The sequence below is a fragment of the Nanorana parkeri genome, unplaced genomic scaffold (assembly GCF_000935625.1).
Source record: "Nanorana parkeri isolate BGI_ZX_2015 unplaced genomic scaffold, ASM93562v1 scaffold352, whole genome shotgun sequence".
In the NCBI taxonomy this organism is placed as follows: Eukaryota; Metazoa; Chordata; class Amphibia; order Anura; family Dicroglossidae; genus Nanorana; species Nanorana parkeri.
This window is the reverse complement of record NW_017306620.1, coordinates 1318472-1341604: the sequence shown is the minus strand read 5'-3', so window position 1 is coordinate 1341604 and position 23133 is coordinate 1318472. Positions and strand designations below refer to the sequence as shown.

The following is a 23133-nucleotide window of genomic DNA, read 5'->3' as shown; positions in this document are numbered from 1 at the left end:
GAGCTGCCGGGTGTACGAGGAGGCGTGGCCAGGGCCGAGGGAGAAGCGGCCCGGCCGTCGGAGGCTGCGGTGCCTCTCCAAGAAGCGGGTGGAGGAAACAGACAGCGATCGGCGCTGCCGAAGCGGCGGAAGTCCCCCCCCTGGATTTCCACTCGCCCCCACGCAATTTTCACTCGCCAATTGCGAGCGGGCGAGTGGAAATTTTGAGCCCTGATGTATGGTATGCTTTTACCCCCTCCTTTATTGAGCCATATTAGGGGTTCTAAAGCTAGTCATAGTGTACATGTGACGAATTGAAATGTAGAATTTCTTGATAATCTACTTTGGAGAATAACTATGTAATATGGAGGCTTACCTAAACATTTCATTAGTATGTATCCAACCAGGCAGGCATTTCTACTACATAGTTGTTGGTAGATGTTTAGAAAGTTGAACAACCAGTTTGTAATGTGCGTAGCCAGCATTACAGGCCAAGCTCAGCATTGCATAATTCCCTCAGCATTGAATAATTCCCTTGAAGAATCTACTCAAGAGCGCACATAGACATATTGTAATGTACCTCCAGTTTGTCCAGGAAGAACTCACTAATGCTAGTCATATACAGTTGTAAGCATATTCTCACTGTTGAAGTAGGTGGCTAAAAAAATTAGGTTCACAAGTCTGTGAGAATGGAAAAATCAAAAACTGTCCTACTAAATCCAAAAGAGAGACATTTCTTTATATAATATTTTAGGGATGTTCAGATATCAGTGCCGATACTTGGCATTTCCATGAGAACTACCATGGTTGCAACGGTTGCAGCTGGGACCTGGCTCCGGTGCTCCACCACTGTCCTGAAATCATTAGTCTGTATCGTTTTAGATAAACTTTCATATGACAATAAACAAAAATGTATAAGTACTTGTATCTGTGAGTACTTGGACAAGTATCAGTACTTGTACTTGAAAAAATGGTATCAGTGCATCCCTAATATATATTTAGAAAAACAAAATCATACATTAACACGGGTGCACAAATCCCAGGAGCCCCGTATGCTCCTTAAAAATGACAGCTGCTTCCTGACTTTTTAATTTTCCTCTAGTCTAGTCTTGGAGCTGGAAAAGTATCTGTACTTGTACTTGTACCAAGTATGGTACTTGGTATCTGAACGTCCCTATAATATTTCTATTGAAATTGGAACCCACCAACTTTTTAAAAGCCATATCAGAAGAGTGGAGATAGGTTTAATTCCTAGCAGGTTCTTTACTTTTCTGTGCAACCCTAGAGGCAAAATCCACCATACAATCCCCCCCCCCCACAATCTCCTGTCATACCAATACAACAAATCCTAAGATCCTGGTACCCCTGTCTAGGGCAACAAAACACAAGCCTAAGATCCTGGTTCCCCTGTCTGAGGTGCACTCTCCATATATATGGTTGGTGTGTGTCCACTAGGGATCGTTATTGTCACTAACTCCTAGCAGGTCCTACAGCAGAATTTACGAAGAATACACTTCAGAGATTGGAACTAGGATGTTCAGCTCACAGTTATATCCAGGCTATACCAGACGTATAACACAGGTGAAAAGAATGTTCTCTACACTTTAACATTTGATTTTCATTGTATTCGCATACCATATAAATTAACGTTATAGTTTTGTACTTTTCTAATTTTCCATAATGTTATTTTAATGATGTTGCTATAACTTCAGTTTTTGCCATCTGTCTCCCCTTAATTAAAGCAAGCTTTGACATACAGATATTCACGTTCTGTGCTTAGTCAAATTCAAATTGCCTCCCTATGCTAACTTTTGCAGCAAATGACACAATGTAGATTACACAGGGTTTTGCTTTTGCTCACCGCGGCTGAATGGAGCTGTGAGGAAGTAAAAGGGAGGTTAGTATATACATTTTAGGAGATTTGCTTTGTCCTGCATGGGAAAAGCAGAGATTTACTTGAAATTAGGAGGCTTGTGTACTGTGGATCTTCCAGCTACCCAATGGTTTCTAATGCTGAATTGTTGAAGGGAGATTTCTACTAACAAGTTCCCACTCTGTCACTAATATTGACCTTATTTATGTATTAGTAATTGCTGTTACCTTTTAAAGAACTCCTGGAAATATTTTGTTAACCCTTACAGTGGGGCTACCCCCTCACTGCAAGGGTAAAGTGCTTGTTTGTGTCTAGGTTTAAAAAAAAAAGTTAGACTCACCCGAAACTCTGAGCTGACTTGTTCTTAGACCGGTCCTCCCAACGTCTCTTCCCCTCCACTGCAGTGGTTTATGGTCCCATAAATCATCACGTCTATACACAGTGTATAGACATCAGTGACAATGAAGAAGATTCCAATGCTGCTGCGGAGGAAGAGACAAGCTGGATGGAGCACTGTCACAGCTGGCTAGCTCAGAGCTTCATGTGAGTATAACTTTATTTTAGCACCTAGACACGAAAAATTACTGGAGTTCTGCTTTAAGTTGCACATTACTTCATGTTTAGGCATTAGTGATATGGAAGAGCCTTGCTGGGATTTGAGAGGGGGTCCATTTTTGATGGCCCCCCTTTTGAAGCACCCATCAAATGCTTAAGAGCTTAAGGACTTGTATCGGTATGGCAGAAAAACTGCACACAGGCAGCCATTCAGCTGCTGAGCTTTGCATTGCTTTTGTATCAGCTATTTTATTTCTCAGGAACATTAAGGCCTAATTCACACTGCCGCGCTTATACGCGCGTACGTGTGTATTGTACCATATGCAACATATGCAAACAAATGGCTCCATACACACAGCCGCATATGGAGCCGTATATTAGCGTAGCGTATATATGCGCAAAAACAGAATGGAACAGAGATGCGTCCGGGCAGCTTATTTCTGCGTATTTACGTGCATATACGCGTGTATACGCGTGTACATGCGTACAGCACATTAAAAATTTCATTACGAATTATGCATTCTGGGATTGCATATAGTGCACGCATGTACGCTCGTATATATGCGCATAGACGCTCGTATATACGCACATAGACGTAATATACAATTTTGCTTGCGTTGTGTGTGAATGAGGCCTAACAATACGTGTTTACAAAATAATGCAACATAATTGTCTTTTTTCAAAAGGAACAGAGGCAAGGAATATCACCCAGTAACGGAAGCTTCCCTTGGCCAAGGAAATTTAACCTTGACTATCTTGCGCTGGATTTTAATTCTGCATCTCCATCGCCTGTGCAAAAGGTAAAATGCATTTACATTTATAAAATAATATGAAAGATCAAACCAGACAACTAGCAAGGGCTATATGTGAAAGGGAATGTGAAAGGAATCAAAAACCATAATTACCTTACAACAGAGCAATCTCCATACTGGTTTTGTAGGAAATATTGATTATTTATAATATATATATACTCCTTCTGAGCCAGATGGTAGAGCTTTATGTTCATTTTCACATTTACCTTTATCTCCTTTGGCCCATTGTGCCATAAATTTGTGAACTGAGCTTAATAGCTTAAGCTGAAATTTACACACAAATGAATGTGTCAGAGTATTGACTCCTTCCCTTATTCCCCCTTCTTCTCTATGGCTCCATCCAATGTTTATAGAGAGGGATCATGCCTGAAAGGAGATATCTATTTAGATAACCCATTGTTGTGTATTAAATTAAAATGTCTGTGTGTGTGTTCGCATGCAAATGGTAAAAAGCAGATATTTAAAGTAGCAATCATACAGACAGGTCCTCTTTGCTGACCATCAAGGTAGTAGCCATGTACTAAATACATGATGTGTGTTTTGCACTTTGTGTAACACTCATGTCATGTTTTACTTAGTTAAAGTTATTAGTTAACATTTTTAATCATTGTTGACAGTGTTTAAGCTGTCAACTACTTTGTCACCATAAAGACCCAGAACAAGTATGCATACTAGGAAAGTCAGAGAAAAGTCAGATGTCCTTATCTGCATTCTTGCCTTTATCCAAAACCTTTTTCTAAAGTTGGACTTTAAAGTTGATTTTTGTGGCAAATTTGTTATGCGTGTAAAATATTGATATACATGCACATTTCAGTCAACTAAGTCTTTATTTAGCAAAGTATGGAAATAAAAACAATTTTTTAGACTATAATCCCTAAAATGCCAATTTCTATCCCTAAAAGAAGGGTTTTGAGAAAGTAAAATACACTCTATACACTGCAGCTGTAGATTGAATGCTGAGCGATTATGTAGCCGCTGATCGCTCAGCTCATGGTCTTCTCCCTGCAGAGAGTGGTGACTGTCAGTCACTACCCTCGCAGGGATTACCCCCGTCCCCTCTTTGGAGGGACAGAGAGGGGAGCGAGCTGACACAACTAGGTCTAGCTCTAGAGGGGTATGAGCCAGCTGTCAGTCACGCAGCCGTGTGAATATTGTAGACTTGTGTGCTTTGCTTACGAATCTACGAATTTCAGGAAAATTCGTACGAATTTCGATTCGTAACGAAACGAATCGCACATGTCTAGAATATTGTTGGGATCCCTCTTGGCTACAACGCAGCTCTGCACAGTAGCCTGCTATATACTGACTTAGTCGCAGGAGTATATTATTAAATGTGCTGCCGTGACCCAAAAGAGAAGTAAAGCCAGAAAAGGTCTGGCCTTAGTTCTCTTTTAAAGTGGTTTTCCTGTCCACTAAGCAGTAAACAGAAAGTATTTTTATGGGTGTCAGAAGTTTATGATGTTCATGAGTTGAAAAATGCACCAAAAAAGTTTTTAGCTCCTGGAAATCTTTCATGTATGTCTCAGTGCTTTTACGATTAATATCTAAATTTGTTTTTCTCTTTTAACTTAAGAAACCTTTCCTGTCTGAAGAGCAGAGAGTGGACTATGTGCAAGTGGATGAGAAGAAGACACAAGCTCTGCAGAGCACCAAGCAAGAGTGGTCCGATGAGAGGCAGTCAAAGGTGTAAAACGTTTCATCAGAGGCTTCTTATGTTTTGCACTAGATTCAATCATTTTTATATTGCAGCTAAAATGGAAATTTTTGTATGAACCGTGAATGTACAAACGGCCGGTGGAAATATAAAGCCAAGGGACAAACTGTATTTATTTCCATAAGTAATTATTGTGTATTATCATACACTGATCCAGTCTGAGCACTGCTTGTATATATATATACAGGATTCAGCCAGAACAGCTTGTACTGAGAGCCTCAGCAGCGTGTATGACTAATTGTTTCTGTGCTTTCTATTTTACCAGTTGATGTTTGATAAGCCATATGGAATACAGAGCCTTGAAAATTACCATGAGCTTTGATCAGAAGTGTTTGAGCTGTTTTGCACCAATCAGCTTCTGTCTTTGTTTTTTTAACCTTTCCTAGGAAGGGAGAAGTTTATTGGTTAACTTGTAAAACAGAAAGAGTATTTAAGACACTTTTTATCATTAGTCGTCATGTTACGGTGCTCTTCCTCACTGATGCTTCCAATGTAAGGAGCAGGGTAATTCTCTCAGTGCACGTTGGCATTTTTAGTAGAGTAGGTGCAATAATTTTCCAAAGTTTTTATACTTTGCTAACTGTGGCACTGTAGTTTATGCAAAGCACCTGGTTGAACTATTTATACGTGGGTATATATGCACATATTCCCACACAGCGGTCTGTTAATACATTGTACCTCTCAAACAACTATATATGTGCTGGCTGTGTCTTAATAAAAGGGCTTAATAGCTGTTATGGTTCAATGCCTGCAGTAGTAGTATAGGGCTTCAGGATTTCCCTGCTCGTATAACTAGCAGATTATTCTGCAACGTATAAATAGCACAAACAGCATATACTTGAGATCTTGGTTCAAGTGTTCCACCAATAAGGCCAGGGCTTTGCTTATCACATAGGTGGCTCCCTCCCAGGGGTTGGCCTTCATATGCTGCCCTTCTTCCTGTTTGTAGAAATCTGCATCACTTCAATCTTTTGCAGCATGGGCAGGAGCAAGTCTGGGTGTACAAGGTCTAGGCCTGTTTTTTGTGCTGGCGTGGGATTAAGTGCTAGCGTCAGCAACTAATCGGCCTAATTGGTCAGCAACCAAAAGCAGAGACAATCACAGTGTCAAAGTATTTGAAGTTCTTCTTAAAGCTGAACAGCTAAGTACAAAGCTGAAATAGGTTTATGTTCACCTTTAGCTGCCAGAGGATTTTTAACTCTGTTCTTGTGATCCAGGCACTCTTTGAAGACTGGTCTGTTCTTGGACCACTTTTCAGACTTCCCTGCAATTAAGTTACACTGCCTTGGTTGCGCAGTGGCCTGTGATTTGTGAAGGAGCAACAGCATGCTGAGGTCCTGTCTCTGCCCTCCCCTCCTCTCTGTGAAGCATGTTCACAGATAGCACTGTGCAGAGCAATAGAGCCCTGGTTGGTTCAGAATGCCGCCTCTCCTTCTCACAGAATGCTGCTGTGCAATGGATTACAAGAGACTGATAAGACAAATTTAGGTCCTCCTGCTAGCTAATGATTTCTAATTACTTGATAACTGGATTTAATGGTGTTTTTTCTATCATCCTAGAGTTCAGCTTTAACAGTGATTCTGTTATTGTGTACTCATGAACAATCAAACACCTATTGTAAATGTATCAGGTTATTTAACCATTTTTCATTAGAGGGTGACCTCATGTGCATAGCATATTTTATAAAGCAGGAAGAAATCTTAAATCGGCACATTCATAGTTGATACCTTATGGATCTTTTATAATGGATAAGGGCCCATTTTATAGTGTAATTTACATTAGTGCCTTTTTTTTTGGCAATTACATCTATGCTACAGCAAAAAAATGTTTGGTACAGCACATAGACTGATATGGCTCATCGTGTTAAAACCAATGTAAAACTCTCCATGTAGAATTTGCATTGAATTTGGCCACTAGGTGGCACTGCTGATATCACAGTATTAGGATAACATTTACTTTTAGTTTCTTGAAACAGGAAATCACTATGGCAGCTTCCATATTTGTATCTCTAAAGGCAAATGAAAGTGCTCAATGTTAAAATATATGTTATTGTTTGTTTTTTTTAAATTACTGCTTTTCTTAAAAAGGAGAATTTGCTATGTAAACATAAATTCACAAATTTATGAAGCGCTGAACCTCTATATGCTGCCATTAAAGCAATTTGCAAAATACAGTATGCCATGCCAACCAATAAGCAATCATATGATCGTTCTCACAGCTCTAAAGCTACCATTGTATATTACCAGATCATCAGCTGGGCTTATTCATTCTGACATTGGTGCCATGAACATATCAGACTGCTTCTCTAGTTTAAGTCATCCAGAAGTGCCATACAGAACACGCCATTAGCACAATAGTTACATGCAGCTGGTAAACATTGCAGGAATGCATAGTTATATATTAATCACATACAGAATTAAATCAAATTAGCCGGTTTAAAAAAAAAACATAAAATCAATTAGTCATTAGTATAGAATAGCCGTGCTTTGTATCATCATTATGTTGACTTTAGCTCCTTACACCAGTGTCAGTTTTCTTTCTTTCAAAGCATGTTCCTTTTCCAGAAATATGCTCACATGCACATGCTGCAGTATATAAAATAGTCCAAACACTTCAATTGACTTTTTCTTTAGACAATCATTTATGAAGCACAAAACGCATGCCAACAGTCCAGCAATCCTTCAGATCTACTGACTGGGAAACTTTAACTTATGAAAGGTGTTGTTGCTATTGGTTACTGCTCGTGGGCTGAGATCTTTGTTCTTTTGTACTACTGCCGTATTAAATAAGCCGACCTTTGTAGATTTTAACTTACATATTACTTAATGCACAGAGGCTCCAAGAGCCCTTTTGTATATTTTCTGCCCATCAAGAAATTGTGTTTTCTTTAACATTTTTGCTTGTTTCATTTGTGTTGTAACTAGCATTAGGAATATATAAACACCTGTGGTTTAGTTTAAAGCAGTTTTATTTGGACCAAAATATTACATATCTTATGATTCACCCTCTCGTCTGTTGACTGGGCAGTTACCGTATTTTTCCGTGTATAAGACTATACTTTTTCTTAAAAATATTTACCTAAAAATGAAGGGGCGTCTTCTGCACGGGGGGCCGAGAGGAGAACTGCGGTTGCAAAACTGCCAATACCTCTGCAAACTAGTCTCACGAGTGAAACTTCCGATTGCAGAGACAAGCTAACAGGTTTCCTCCAATCATGAGCCTTATGTACCCGATGTCAGCTGATGCTGTGGAGTGTGTGTAGCCAGTACCCAGATGCAACAGGGAGCGGTAATGTCGGAGCATTCTGAGCCCATAAAAATGTCAGAAAAAAAAAATACCGGTACTAGTAAGCGGCTGTCTTACTCTGCAAAATGTAAACTGGATGTAATCAGTTATGCAAAAGAGCATGGAAAATATTGATTTCTGAATTTTGGGTAAGAAAAGTGGGGTGCGTCCTATACATGGGGGCGTCTTATAGACGGAAAAATACTGTATATTATTGGATAAGTTATATTTGACTGCATTTTGTTTTTTGGACTTGGTCTGAAATCACTTAAGGGGCTTCCAAATGTAGCCGGTGCATTAAGAGATGTTTGCTAAATAATGTTAAACTAACTAGGTTTTTTTTGCACTTATAGTGATTTGTCTTGCTGTGCACCCCCCAAGCCCTGGGCATTCACTGATAGTTATTTTATTTATTTATTTTACTACAGGTATTATATAGCGCTGGTCATTTACACAGTGCTTTACATACTTTTTATTCATATCAGTCACTGCCCTCAAGGAGCTTACAATCTACTGTCCCTATCTCAGATGCACACATATACTAGGGCCAATGTAGGGAGGAGACAGTTGACCTACTAGCATGTCTTTGGAGTGTGGGAGGAAATTGGAGTGAACAGAGGAAACCAAACAAGCACAGGCAGAACATGCAAACTCCATGCAGAGAGTGTCCTATTCGAACCGAACCGGGGCCCCCAGTGCTGCAAAGTAGAAGTGCTATCCACTGCACCACTGTGCTGACCAGTTATTCCATGGCCATAAGGGAAGAAGGGACAGGCTACAATGTCTTCAAAATTTGTATAAAAGAAGACTTCAGTGCATCTGCAGGCCAGTTATGAGCTAGCACAGGGCGCATACTCGTCTAATGGGTTGTTAGTTGGGTTGTTAATGGGTTTCTGTGATATAATTTCATTCACAGAGGGCCCTGTGTCTGCAGATGGCATCATCAGAAAGAAATCTGATATGGCAGGACTGGTGAGGAAGGGTCAGTAGAGCAAGGAAAGAAGGTGGAAGTTTATATCTGCTAAGGTGTGTTACAAGTGCACTTACTCTTTAAGACCCCGATTGCAATGAATGGAAAAGTGTGATGTTTTGAGAACTCTGCAGGAACAAAGGCTTAGTTCATAGTAAGGTGCAGTGAAAACTTTGCATGCCGTGATTATGGTGCTTAATATTGGACATCCCCTAAGCATGCCTTTCACAGCACTAGCAGTATACTGGAAAACAACCTCATGACTGAGCAGCACTTTACACCCTAAAAAAAGTCACAGGGCACAGAGCATTTTATTTCCTATGATCAGTCCTTGTTTAAGCGTAAATAATTCTTCCTAGTTACGTTGTATTGTAAAAGCCCATGACGTTATGCAACCCTGTCACTGAAACACTTAACCGAGGATTGATTTACCTATGTTGTTCATCCATGAAGAGCTCTACATGTCTTTTATCTAGAGAATGTTGTTTTGAATTTTGTCCCTATAACACTGTCTGGTTACATTCCAACCTTTAGCATTACTTTCACAGTGTCTCCTCTACACTGTCTGCAACCTGTTAGCGTAGAAGCTGCATATAGATTAGCATATAGCTGTGGCTGCCAAAATCTGGACAGGACAGAAAATGGATGCTGTCACATCAACTACTGTTTGCTATACAACCATGTGGAATTATAAGAATCTATATAAACTTCTGAATGCTTCTATATCTGGCAGCACTCTTCCAGTCCTCTCTAGTCTGCTTTGTTATGGGAATTGGTAATCCCTTGACATACATCACTTGGCACAGTGGAAAGGCATAGCTTCTTTGATATTGCAAGTTTCTTACCTAACTGCAGATGTCGGCCAATATAAAGGACTAATACTGCTGAAAGAAAGCTCCTACACTAACTACAGCTTCTTATAATAGAGGGGGAGAAGTTATCTTTTAACACTTGCAGGGCCACTCACTGCTCAAATTGCTGAATCGGCCACAATTCAAGCCGTGTATGGCCACACGCATTTCTGTGTGTTGTGGGTGTGTAGTAAGTTAATGAAAGTCATCTTGCTGCGTATGTGGTTCGGTTTCCATCTAAAAGCAGCATCCTCAGAAATCAATTGCAAAGTGTGTAAAACGCATCTAAAACAATACCAAACTATGTCAAAAAACGAACTACACCTAAAACACACAGCACATCTCAGGCAGAGGTGTGAAGGTAGCCTTTGGAGTAAGTATGCTTTTAGCTGCATTCTTCATACAGGGTGTGCATATATGTAGATACTATGGATTCCATTGGCTGACCAGCCTTTTATAGCATTTGTCCCAGAGTCATAGTTCAGTTTCTGGTAGATTCTAAAGAGTTAAAGGATTTGTATAGGCTTTAGTTCACTTCTTATAAAAATATATCTAATACCGATTTAAGAGGAGGCTATGACAGCTTTATATGCTGCAAGTTAATGTTTTGCCCTATTATGTAACTGATTTTCCTAGTGGTTTTTAACTGACAAAATTTCACTATGAATCTGATTGCTGCAATAGATGAGCAATACTACTAAAAATTCACAGGGTAGAATACATCAAAGCAGTAATGTTGCAAAATAGCCCTTGCATAAAAACTGTTTTAAACTCTATTACATCATCTACCCCTGCTAAAGCATAAGAAGGTGACTTTTAGGGGAAGCCTGCCACCTTCTGAGTCATAAAGAAAGAGCAGCAACACTTTCAGTTACAGCATAGCTTTATTGTAATATGTGACCACATCAGTAGTATACCTATGGCCACTGGCAGACAAGACCACACTTTAATGCTGCCCCCCATGAACCTTCTCCTCTGTTATAAGAATTGCACCTTCTGATTATAAAGGAGTTTTGCTGGCTTTGAAATCCATAAGCTGCACAGGTTGAATATTCTCCAGACTAGCTGGAGGCCATGAGGCAAGGTGAGAGCTTTGTTTTATAGGACCTCTAGAGGAATCCACAAAATGATTACCTTGTCTTAGGGCAGGAACGTGTATAATGACTTTCTGTGTGCCTAAGAGATTATAGTAATACATAGTGCAGCAGTATGATCTCTTCATGCTACGGCTAAGATGACATCCCAGTTTGACTAAATGTATATTCCTGCATTATATATTCACATTTAATCTGCCAGGACTTTTCCATGACTACTAATAAAATGTACCTGTGGGAACTAAAAAAGATTGTAAAAATTGTTAAAGGGGAATGTAGTGATACACTTGTTTTACCCCAAAGGTTTATTATAACAAATATTTTGCCCCATTTGTCTGCACTTATATTGTGATTTTTCCTCACAAATTAAAACAGATGTTATTAGTAGAGGTAGGATGATAAGGATCCTTTAACATGTAGAATTTACTTGAATACTGTACATTACCCAAACTGCAGATGGTCCTGTGACTCTTCTCTGTGTATTACACATATCCTATTCTAAACCGATTTTTATCTAGCCTATTCTAAACCTAATATTGCTGTTGGAATTAATCAAAATTGTCCATTGCTGGCCTTACAAGAAGAACAGAGAGAAGCATATGTGTTTGATTATTACTTGGTGGCGCATATGGGTTAATGACAGCGGCTTCTGTATCAGGACAGTTATAATAAATTTCTCCCTGAACCAGCAGCAGATTGCTCAGACATGTGGAAAAATCACACTCCATTCCTAGCATGCTTTGCACTCAACAAATGTTCTGCTGACAATTTGCTCCTATTAATAGCAATAAAAAGTTCTATTAATAGATGGCATACATTTAATCTCTGCATGTTGCATATATCAAAGTACACTAGAAATTTCTGTCAGAGCATTGATCATGCGAAATCTTTCCCTGGATCGTGCTCTGCTCTTACAAAGGGCTAATATAAACTTTGAGGGCTATAGCAGCACTGTGCGTTGGTAAAGTACTATCTGTATGTTACTAACTTGCTGCCAGGGCATTCCAAATAAACTGTGTGATAGTGGAATCACCTACAGAGCCATAACTGAGGACAGTACTGCAAATACAACACATATATACTAACAGTGACTTTAGAACTCCCAGGTTGTTCCTATAGTTCAGCTGCATGAAGGATAAGCAGACTTGATCTCAGATTATTCTGCCGGGCTTATTCATGTCTTCCTGCAATTTATTCTCTGTTTGCTATTTTTTTTTGGGGGGGGGGGGTGAATACATCTTTTTTTATTTTACACCCTAGACTAAAACAGGCACATAACCCTTACAGTGCCAGGATAGCCCCACTGTAAGGGTTACGTATTTAACTGTCCGGAGTTCTTCTTTAGCTCTCAGTGGACCTTGAGAAGTACTAAGCACAGCCAGATTAAACAGTAGATAAAGTATTAAATGTATTAAATTAAAAAGTTAGGATTGCAAGTAATTACACTGAAAAGGTGTAATACTATTTTACTTTTGAAAACCCTTGTGTAATTTTTGTACATATGTTGATATATATAAAAACTTGTGTTTTTTTTTTATTTACTGATTTTAATGCTATTTGTATGTTTAATGCCACATTTTCTTTGAAACAGTGCTGAACAAAAAACATTCCATAGGTTTGATGATGACCAAAATTTGTTGGAAATTGACAATCAGTTTCATCAATTTGTACATCCCTTTTGATGGGATTATTCAAATGGCTTGGTTTGTCTTTTTTGGCAAATGATCAAGCTACGCAGCTGGATGTGAATTGATCTTTTTTACTAGGCTTCTATAGGAATGAGAGTAGGGGGTAGTCCCAAGCCCTAGAGCAATATCTGAGCAGGGATTCCTGCCCATCTGCTGTCCTCTATCCATTGGTCTGCTGGTAATAGTGCCATTATCCCAGTCCTCTTCCTGCAGCCTTCATGTAACTGCAAACTATTTATTTTTCTGGATATAGATATACTAACAGCTAATATGGTTCTACATTTATAAAGGACTCTCATAGTTAATGAGTGTCACAATGATTGACCATTATCATAGCTGTCACACTGCATAGTATATTCAGTAGGGAAGTATGAAATTCCAACAAGTTTCACATCCCCCCAATAGACGACTCCTGCCATTTGAGGATCACTGTGTATAAGCTTTTTCATCGAAATATGAAACTTATTAGCGCATTCAAAAAACCTAAAAGCAATTAAAATCTGCGAACTAGGAAGGACTCACTACAAAAACACCATGAAACTTAACTTCCTAGTACATAAACAGTATATTATCAGTTACCAAAATTAGCATTTCCTTAGTCATACATCGCTCTGCAGACATCATATGCACATAAACAACTACCATTTGTTATAGATCCATTTAGCAAAAACAAATATGAAAACGGGATCTAGTTTTTGGCTATGACCTGTCATTATTTTGCCCTTTAAATCCCCTGTTCCATCGCTAGTGCATGTTGGCATCTCCTCAGCTAAAGCAGGTGCACTAAACTCCAGTTAAAAATTTTATTAACCCTTGCAGTGCGGGGGTAGCCTAGTGTCAAAAATAACAATATTCATTCGAACCTCAAAGCCGACTGGCTGTCACAGCACTCCCTGCAGCCTGTCTCCTCCTCCGCTGCAGCAATGTAATGTCCTTCAGTGTCCTCACCTCCTATACACTGGATCCTTAGGCTGCTGCAGCAGAGGGGGAGAGAGGTTCCAGACAAAGAGCTTGCCGGATCTAAGGATCGGCTGAGTATAACTTTTTTTCAATTTTTTAACACTATGCAAAAACGAGCAGTTAACTCTTACAGTGCAGGGGTAGCGCCACTGCAAGGGTTCAAACATTTTTTAAGTGGAGTTCTGCTTTAAGGGTTTTCTTTTGTAACATAATTCAGTGATACGTAGTGACACAGTAGGTGCTAGCTATCATTTTCAAACTCGAACTAGGAAAATGACGGCAAGATTCTGGCTGACTGTTGTGGGCAACACCAACAATTATTTGTGTCACTTTTATATACATAGTATGAGTTTCACTTTTTTCATCACTGGTGACTAGCAGGGTTATTCACAAAAGGGTGAAGAGTTTGGAGAAGGCAGGAGATGTGAACAATCTAGGACAACATAGCTGATTTGGAAATATTCTCTAATTCAGCTCACTTTCCGGTTCAGCTATGTTGTCCTAGATTGTTCACATCTCCTGCCTTCTCCAAACTCTTCACTCTTTTGTGAATAACCCTGCAGATCTGATCATAACCCAATGAAACTAAGATTTTTTGAGCTACCTTTTTTTTTTTTTACTTTTATTTTAATACTGGAATCTAGTTACAATCTGTTGCTCAGCACTGTACACATAGTACACTACAACAACAGAAACACCATAGATTTGTAATGTTGCCTGAATGTGTATCAGCCATCATGTACAAGTGACATACCAGCCAGAAGAGAAAGAGACCGGGCAAGCAAGACTTGTAACAATGAACATGTATTTTTAGGCACAAGTGTTTATTATTTTCATATGCAGGCTACACCCAAACTGCTTTGACAGTTGTTCAATAACGCCAGCAGCCTGAAATAAAAAAAAGTGTCTGTGCTTATTAAACAACACAAAGAACAATATAGGGGCCATAAAGGGTTCTGTTCTTATACTTGTGATCCTATCACAGTATCCACTACTTCTAAGCTGGTCTACGTTTAGTAGTACTGGGTACTCATCCACCACTTTATCTGTGGTGGATGAGTGTACAGCTTCCAAGGTGTCCAAGCAAAGCATCTGTAATTTACATCTGTATGTACCATAGGAAACACATACATTCCCTGGAATTTATGGCACACCTTTTATAAGAGTGCCGGCGCCATCATATGACAAAACTTCATGGTCTCAATCAGGGGTGGGCAACTCCAGCCCTCCAGCTGTTGTGGAACTACAAGTCCCATTAGGCATTGCAAGGCTGACAGTTACACGCATGATTCCCAGAGGCATGTTGGGATTTGTGGTTAAAGCACAGCTGGAGGTCCAGAGTTGGCCACCCCTGGTCTCAATGATGCTGTGCAGACCAGCTTGATTGATTGCTGGGATGCCAACGGCCTCTGGGCTACTGGCATCCTAGCAACCAGTTGCGTTGTGTGCCCGAGATTCATTGGTTGCTAACCTGTGTCCCAGCAACCAAGAAACTCCTTACTGCTGACACAAATTACTCCAAAATGACATTGATCTTTTTTACTGCAGGCTTCTTTATTTACAAAATGGCGGTATGTCTTTATGAATTTGTCACAGCCGTTGCGACATAATGTAAAAGTGGCGCTATTAAGAACTACCTTAATTTGTCACATGTGGGTCATAGCATTAAAACTAATGCACCTATTTTCTAAATCTGGCACAGGATATTCTTAGGCCTGGTTCACACCTAGTCGTTTTTGAGCAGTTGGAAAAGCTCTTTGAAACGCCCAACACAAGAAATCCCGTGATTTTCAATAGCCCCTGTTCACCCCTGATCAGGAAAACGCCAAACGCCTGAAAAGGTACATGAGCTTCTTTGGGCAGTCAACAGCGCATTTTTGCCTCGTAGACTTCAATGGAAATGCACAGAAATGCACAGCAGAAGCATATTCCACATTTGCACCCGTGTTTGTATGCCTTTCTCCATTGACCGCAATGTTTCGTAAGCTGCCAGTCAAAACACGTGTCTAAATGTACGCGCGTAGAAACGATTTAAAATATGCACTACGCGCATAAACATGTAAATAACCGCCTAGGTGTGAACCCGGCCTAAGACAGCAATAATGGCAGAAAAGTGCTGCAAGTGCTGTACTGAATCGCCCCCGCTGCACCCAGAGCCACTTGTTACAGGAGGACGCCCATGGTCTAAGTAGTGTCGGGCATCTACGCCACCTTGAAAAGCTCTTACTACACACACACACACACACACCAGTATGTGCGACAGGCCTAATTCACTGTGAGTGTTGAGTAGCTATGTCATGAGGAATGTGACTGTTGAGAATTCACAGTGATAATATTAAATGTAGTTTATTATCTTGGAGGAAACAGTGATGCAGAAATTCCAGCCATTACAGAAGCAGATCTGAATATATCAGTACATTAAGATTACCCGACAATGCAAGCTGACATGTACAAATAAGCCTTAGACAACTAACATATAATAGTGTTATTTTTAAAGAGCTCCTCTACTGAGAGGACTGAAAAGAGGATACCTGTAGTAAGGGAAGTCTATTATATGCAGCAAACTATCACCCTCAATATTAGTAGTTTTATCACAAATGTCTTCAGGTCTAAAGCATTTAGACATATTCCTATGTATCATAGATTCTGTATATAACCATACTAGTGTTTGTGTATTGGTCCCCTAAAGGAAACCTGTATTGAGTGAAATAGGGACTACCATTGCTGATGGCCTTCTAAAATTGCTAGTTGCCTGGCTCTGTGCCTTCAGTACTTTCTGAGTCACTGATACGCATATTGCCCAAGGTCTGTGACTCAGGAAGTATTTTATTTATTATAAATAAATAGTATTTAGCCAGAAGAATAGCATGGGAGCCAGGCATTTACATTTTCATCAGAAGAAGTGGTAGCCTTCGTATTCCATCACTACAGCTTTTCTTTAAAACAAGAAGTAATATATACAGATACATATTGTTTTGAATTCTCAGGATTTTGTAAAATGCCTTTGTAAGTTTTCCAAGAAACGAATGTAGGTGCCCCCTCTGACTGCTTTACCATGGGATATAAAGACCCTCGCTGTGCACTCAGTCATGTTCTGTATATTGCCTCCACTGAGTATGAAGTATCGCCGCAGATGACAGATTTCTGCGGATGTTCTCAGGGTAAATTATAACATGAAGGTTAAAGGGTTTTGTTATAAGGGCAGGCTATGGCATTATAATAACTGTTGTATTTAATTACTTTAGTACAGATTACAGATATACAAGTATATATATTCCGAATACTAATTTAAGCATTACACTTTGTACATAGCTATCTATTTAATCACTGGAATAGCATTCATTTTCATCTCTCTCTAAAATATTTGTACGAAAGAATGTAATTTAAACTTTTTGTTTAAATTGTTACCTTTGTATATATTTGCATGTACATTGTAAGTTTCTTTTCTAATAAAAGATGGATGGAATTGTTTCATTGCAAATACGGTTGTCTGTTTTGTCTTTTCTACATGTATACCTGTGAGGTGGCAGACGGCTGACATTGTGCTTTGAACATTTTAAGGGGACCCACAAAACAACAAAGCACCAAAGTTTACCAAGTGCCCCCTGAACCCTCTCAATTGCCCATGCAAATAACAGCTTCCTAAACATCAGCGCGATGGCACCCCTTCAGATTAACCTGATGGCCACCAAGTAGTACATTGTGGGATCATTAGATGTGCCTATATTCTGACTTGCAGAAGTTTCATGCGTACATGGACAGTCCGGGGATCACCAGGACCTCTCTAAATAGATAACTAGTGAAGCCAAAGTTGTCTTTTCTACATGCATACCTGTGAGCTGGCAGACGGGTGACATTTTGTTTTGAACATTTTAAGGGAACCCACAAAACAACAAATCACCAACGTTTACTGAATGCCCCGTGAACGCTCTGAATTGCCCATGCAAATAACAGCTTCCTAAACCTCAGAGCATAGGCAGCCCTTCAGATTAATCCGGTGGCCACTAGCTTGCTTAGGCACCAAGCAGCACATTGTGGGATCACTAGATGTTCCTCCAGGGGGTCATCATGACATCTCTAAAGATATTACTAGTGAGGCCAAAGTTAGATTCTGGCACCCTACGGTGATTACCTTCCTTTAGAAGTGTTCTTGATAAGGTTTTACGGTTTAATGTGGGTAGAATTTTGATTTAGTCAAATGGAAAGGCAGAATATTGTAATTAAACAAGGATCTTAATATAATACCTAATATATTTAACACATTTATCCATTTTCCTATCCTATCACTGGGAGAGGAGCTCATATGCAAAACGGGATCCTGAGAATACTGTGGGCTGGTGCATGTAAAAGTGAGCCAAGTAATCCAGAAAACAAATATAACAGTTGCCAATAGCAACCTGTCAGATTTCTTGATTTTTCCTGTCAGATTCTCTTTAAATAAGTGATCAAACCTGATTTTAGGCTATTGGCAACAGTTCCATAAAGGGATTGACAGAGCAGATCAAAGCATTAGTAGAGCAGAGAAGACATGCATAAGGCACAGGGACATGAGAATATTATTTTCAAATGAAGACGGACAGCATCTTCGCCACTGCCACTTTCCATTAAAATTCTCTTCGGCCATTGGGTGGCTACTGATGGTGTAACTCCTGTACGTGCGCACACCTCCCCAGCATCAGACCCATTCACTGCATCTAGGGAGATGTCACGAATAAGCTGGATGTGTACACTGCATGGTGCATGTGCCATACCGAGTACACACACCAAAAAAAATAATAATAATAAAAAGATTGCTGGGGGAAGGAGAGAGACGATTGTTGGGAGAAAAAAAATCCCATCTGGCAAAAATCCCTACCTGCCAGCATTTTTTTATTTACTTAATTTCTGCTTTAATTAGGCCATCCCTTTGCTCACTATGTTCTGCCCTCCAGTCAGCATGCTCCCTGTCAGCACATGAGCATGCAGCGGAACCTGATTGGCTCCTAGTGATGCCCTCCTTTCTCCCAGTCTGAATGCTGCTGTAGACAGGATTACAAGATGTGGATATCCAGGTACATTCAGGTAATTCAACTATTTACATTTAACAGTACATGTAGTATTTTTTTTTTCAATTAATAACTGCAGCGGCTGGTGTTTTTATACCAACCTGGAGTTCAGCTATTAATGTGTGTATTTGTTTGATGCTCTCTTTTACTAAAATGTGAGAAGTCTATAGTCTGGCCAAAAAAGGCCTTATAGATGAGATCCTATGGTGTGTTTAATGATAGTTCCGGAGCTGCTCATTCATTCATAGTACACCATAACGTAAACTCGTGAACTGTCCATGTATACACACTATAATATAAATGTTATCATGTATAGCGCTATGCTATGTTGCACATGGTAACACTGCGGAGAGAAAACGGCTCGTAGAACACTGTTAAATAACAAAACTGAAACAAAATATTAGATAGTTTGCTATATTTCTTACAAATAAAAATAGCATAACCTCGCCAGACCCAGTAAAATCAATCTCATCATCTTAAATTTAGCCCTCTGCATATCTGACTCACATCCTTTAGTATATTGTTTGTGACACATTTTGCAGAAATCGGCAAAAAAAACTGCAGAGCCTTTTCCTGCTTTGGCAAAGAGAAATCACATTTATATCATAAAAAGAGGCTTAGCATGGGAATACATTGGACAACATGACTGTAACCTCAGAGTACACTGACATTCAAGTCTTGTTTGTGCAAAGGGCCTGTTCCCTTATGATTAAGGGCTGGTGCACACCTAGGCGATTTATCGCGCGGATTTAGCCGTGTGATATCGCGCAAAACACAGATTTGCATTGATGTCAATGGAAGCTGTTCACACCTTTGCGTTTCGCCATGTGGGCAAAATCGGCTCTCGTGCAAAAAGGTGCAGGAGCTATTTCTTGGTGGTTGTTGTGCGGTTTTGGTCCCATAGACATCTCTATGCATTGAAAATCGTGCGGTTTTCAAAGCAAAATTGTTAAAGATGTCACCAGCACACCATATTGAAGTGAAGAACACGTCTGTTTATTGACACTTCATGTCAAAACAAATAACAACATTTCGGGGCCACACAGGGTCCCCTTCATCAGGCTTCAAATTATCTTGCTCAGCACTGCCGGTTGAAAGATATCCCACCCTTTACCAAGGATAGTTCATAATATCTTACTCAGCACCCCGGTTGAAAGATATCCCACCCTTTACCAAGGACGGTTCATACCAAGGACGGGTCATTTCAAGCCTGATGAAGGGGACCCTGTGTAGCCCCGGAACGTTGTTAATTGTTTTGGCATGAAGCGCCAATAAACAGACGTGTTCTTCACTTCAATATGGTGTGCTGGCGACATCTTTAACAAGTTTCAGTATTGGCGGCGCCATCTGCGGTCATTTTGAGCACCCACGCTGACAGGGATACCCGGTATGGAGTGCAGCAGGATTCTGGAATACGTTTTCAAAGCAAAATCACATAGAAAAAAAATATGCAAGAAATGCGCAAAAACAGCTCAATAGCTCAATCGCCTAGGTGTGAACCTGGCCTTAGTCATTGGTTTCTCAGTCCTGCAGTTACCAAGCTGTCCTTTTAAGTGCTCCTAAGTTTGAATAATATATATGTGGTGCACTAGGGATTTAAGGATTGTAGCATACTAGACAAAAAGTCTGCCATACAACAATTTCAGCCAACCTCCAATCCATTGGTAGCACTTCCAGCACCACCTGGCTCGACAAAAGTCAATTTTTCAATCCATTTTTGATACAGGAGCTGATCTGGGTAGAAAAATGTCATCCGAACAGTGACTGCAGCCACTGTACAAGTATGCTGAATGCCGTAGGTGCTGACTGTGAGAATTGATGGACTAATGTCTTTATTGAACCTCAAATACTATGTAACTATGTAACAATAGCCATGGGATATTCCTCCAACTGCGCTCTTTAGTGTGATCAAGTAATTTTTCTCGATTGGCACATGGAGCTAAATGAGAAAAGTCATACTGTGTAAAGATGCCAATGCTTACCAAATAAAAATTAACTTTGTACATCATCATTGGTGATGACAGGCTGTTTCTGGAGTGCTTGCGGGGAATCGCCAATGCTTCAGGGAATTGTACAAACTCATAGCAACAATCTCCCAGTAAGTGGAGCCAATATTTTATACTTCTATGGAGAAGCGTAAAGAATATGAAGTACCACAAAGGTTAATGTCGAATGGCAGGTGCCAGCAGTACAAGAAACATTTATCCATGGACAGTTAGGACAGTTTCTGTTCCTTGTTTCCTAAGAAATATCTGCTATGGCTGGCTTCCTTATTTTAAAGTAACACCCTGATTATTTTTGTATAAAGAGTTTTAAATTCAGCAACTCAGAAAGTACTAAAGCAAATAGGACAGCCAGGCAACTAGCACAGCATGTGATGCAATGGAGGTGGTCTTTAAAGCAAACTAGTTGCTTGCCATCTCAATGAAACAAAACCTGCAGTTAGAAAGTTTGGAGATTACCATTGGCAACCTTTCCAGAAGGTTTGACTCACTAAAACAATGCATGCTTATTGTGCCTGAACTCTTACAGGGTTATTCACAAAAGGGTGAAGAGTTTGGAGAAGGCAGGAGATGTGAACATTCTAGGCCAAAATAGTTGATTTGGAAACATTCTCCAATTCAGTTCACTTTCCAGTTCAGCTATGTTGTCCTAGATTGTTCACTTCTCCTGCCTTCCCCAAACTCTTCACCCTTTTGTGAATAACCCTGTTAATCTAAACAATTGTTCCCTCCAGTGGCTAATCTACAAACCTGATTATTCAAAAACATATAAAAAATATGGTACATCAGGTTTTAAAAAACAAGGAAGACATGTGGAACATTAGTTCAAGATAGACATTATAATAACTGTAAGTTCCCGCTGGAATTGCACTGTATTTTTTATTTTAAATGCTCCTCGTTTTTGTCTAGGTGCTAAAAAGAAAAGTTATACTCACCTGAACCGCAGAGTCGGCTTGCTCTTAGAACGGTCCTTCCAGGCTCCTTCCCCCTCTGCTTCAGCAGTCTATGGTCCCATAAATCATCACGTTCTATAAACAGTGTATAGACGTGAGAATGCTGAGGAACATTACAATGTTGCAGCATAGGGGGTTTCAGAGACCGGAGAAGCAGGGAGCCTGCTCAGCGGTTCGGATGAGTATAACTTTTATTTTAGGACCTAGACAAAAAAGAGCAGTTAAAAGTGTTTTTCCCAATAGCTCTCTTTAGGGTCACGGGCGGACATATACTAACCTCCTCCCGTGACTCAAAGCTCAGTATATTGCAGGCTGTTGCCCGCAATATACTGAGAGCTCAACAGCCGGGACAGATCCCGACAATACTGCCTGGATCCACCCAGCTGTGTGAGTGACAGATGGCTCTGCCTATCTAGAGGCAGAGCCAGCTGTACCCGCCCCCTCCCCATTTGTTGCTCCACTCAGCGCTGGAGGATCGGAGAGGGGAGGGAATAATCCCTGCGGGGAGCGGTAACTGAGAATCACCGCTCAGTGCAGGGTGACAATTGGGAACTGAGTGGATCGATGCATGTGTCTGCTCACTTCCCGATCGATACAGCCAACATGTGACAGTTTATTTGTCCCATGTCGGCTCTAACTATGAGGATGAGTGGAAATCACCCACCTCATAGTTCACCTTTAAAGGAGAACTATGAGATAAGTGATTTCCACTCACCTCATAGTTCTAAGCAGACCTGTGACAATGAGACCGGGTTCCCTCACCTCTCGATCCTGTCACGGCTCTCTGCCGTGACAGGGGGAGGGGCTGGATTCCCCTCTCCCTGCTCTGATCTGCCAGCGCTGACTGGCGGAACGGACGGGGGAGGGGGCGGGTACAGCTGGCTCTGCCTCTACCGCTGTCGCGGTATACTGAACTTAAGGTAACGGGGGGACGCTAGTTTGTGTCCTCCCGTTACCCTAAGGAGAACTATGGGGAAAAACACTGACCCCATAGTTCTCCTTTAATGTTTGCAGTGCAGGGGTAGCCCCTCTGCAAGGGTTAATAGTAGCTTCGGCCGATCCTTCGGCTAGCTTCGGCCCCAGGACCCCTTCGGTTCAGTAGAACCGAAGGGGTGCTGTACGGGCTATTCACAATAGCCCGTACAGCTCCCGATCATGGCCGAGCGGCTCAGCCGAGCCGAACGCATATGCATCTGCTCGGCTGAGCCGTGCTGAAAGCCGAAGCTGGCCGACAGCCTGCTTCTGACAGCTGGGCGAAGCCAGCCGTGATCTTACGGCTGGCTCAGGACACTTGCAGTAAGATCAGCGTCCCTGGTTACCTGCTAACCAGGGACAATGATCTCCAAACAGC

General features: G+C 40.6%; 1 protein-coding gene across 1 annotated transcript in view; it reads left to right on the top strand.

The window, feature by feature from the left end:
* Window positions 1-5332, top strand: part of LOC108788806 (GRB2-associated-binding protein 3-like) — a gene marked incomplete at its 5' end in the record, with an annotated part of 17820 nt that extends 12488 nt beyond the window's left edge. The window contains 2 exons of the mRNA XM_018558659.1: window positions 3094-3207; window positions 4793-5332. Of these exons, the coding sequence (XP_018414161.1) occupies window positions 3094-3207; window positions 4793-4909 (231 nt within the window). The remainder of the gene's footprint in view (window positions 1-3093; window positions 3208-4792) is intronic.
* Between the last annotated feature and the right edge of the window lie 17801 nt (window positions 5333-23133).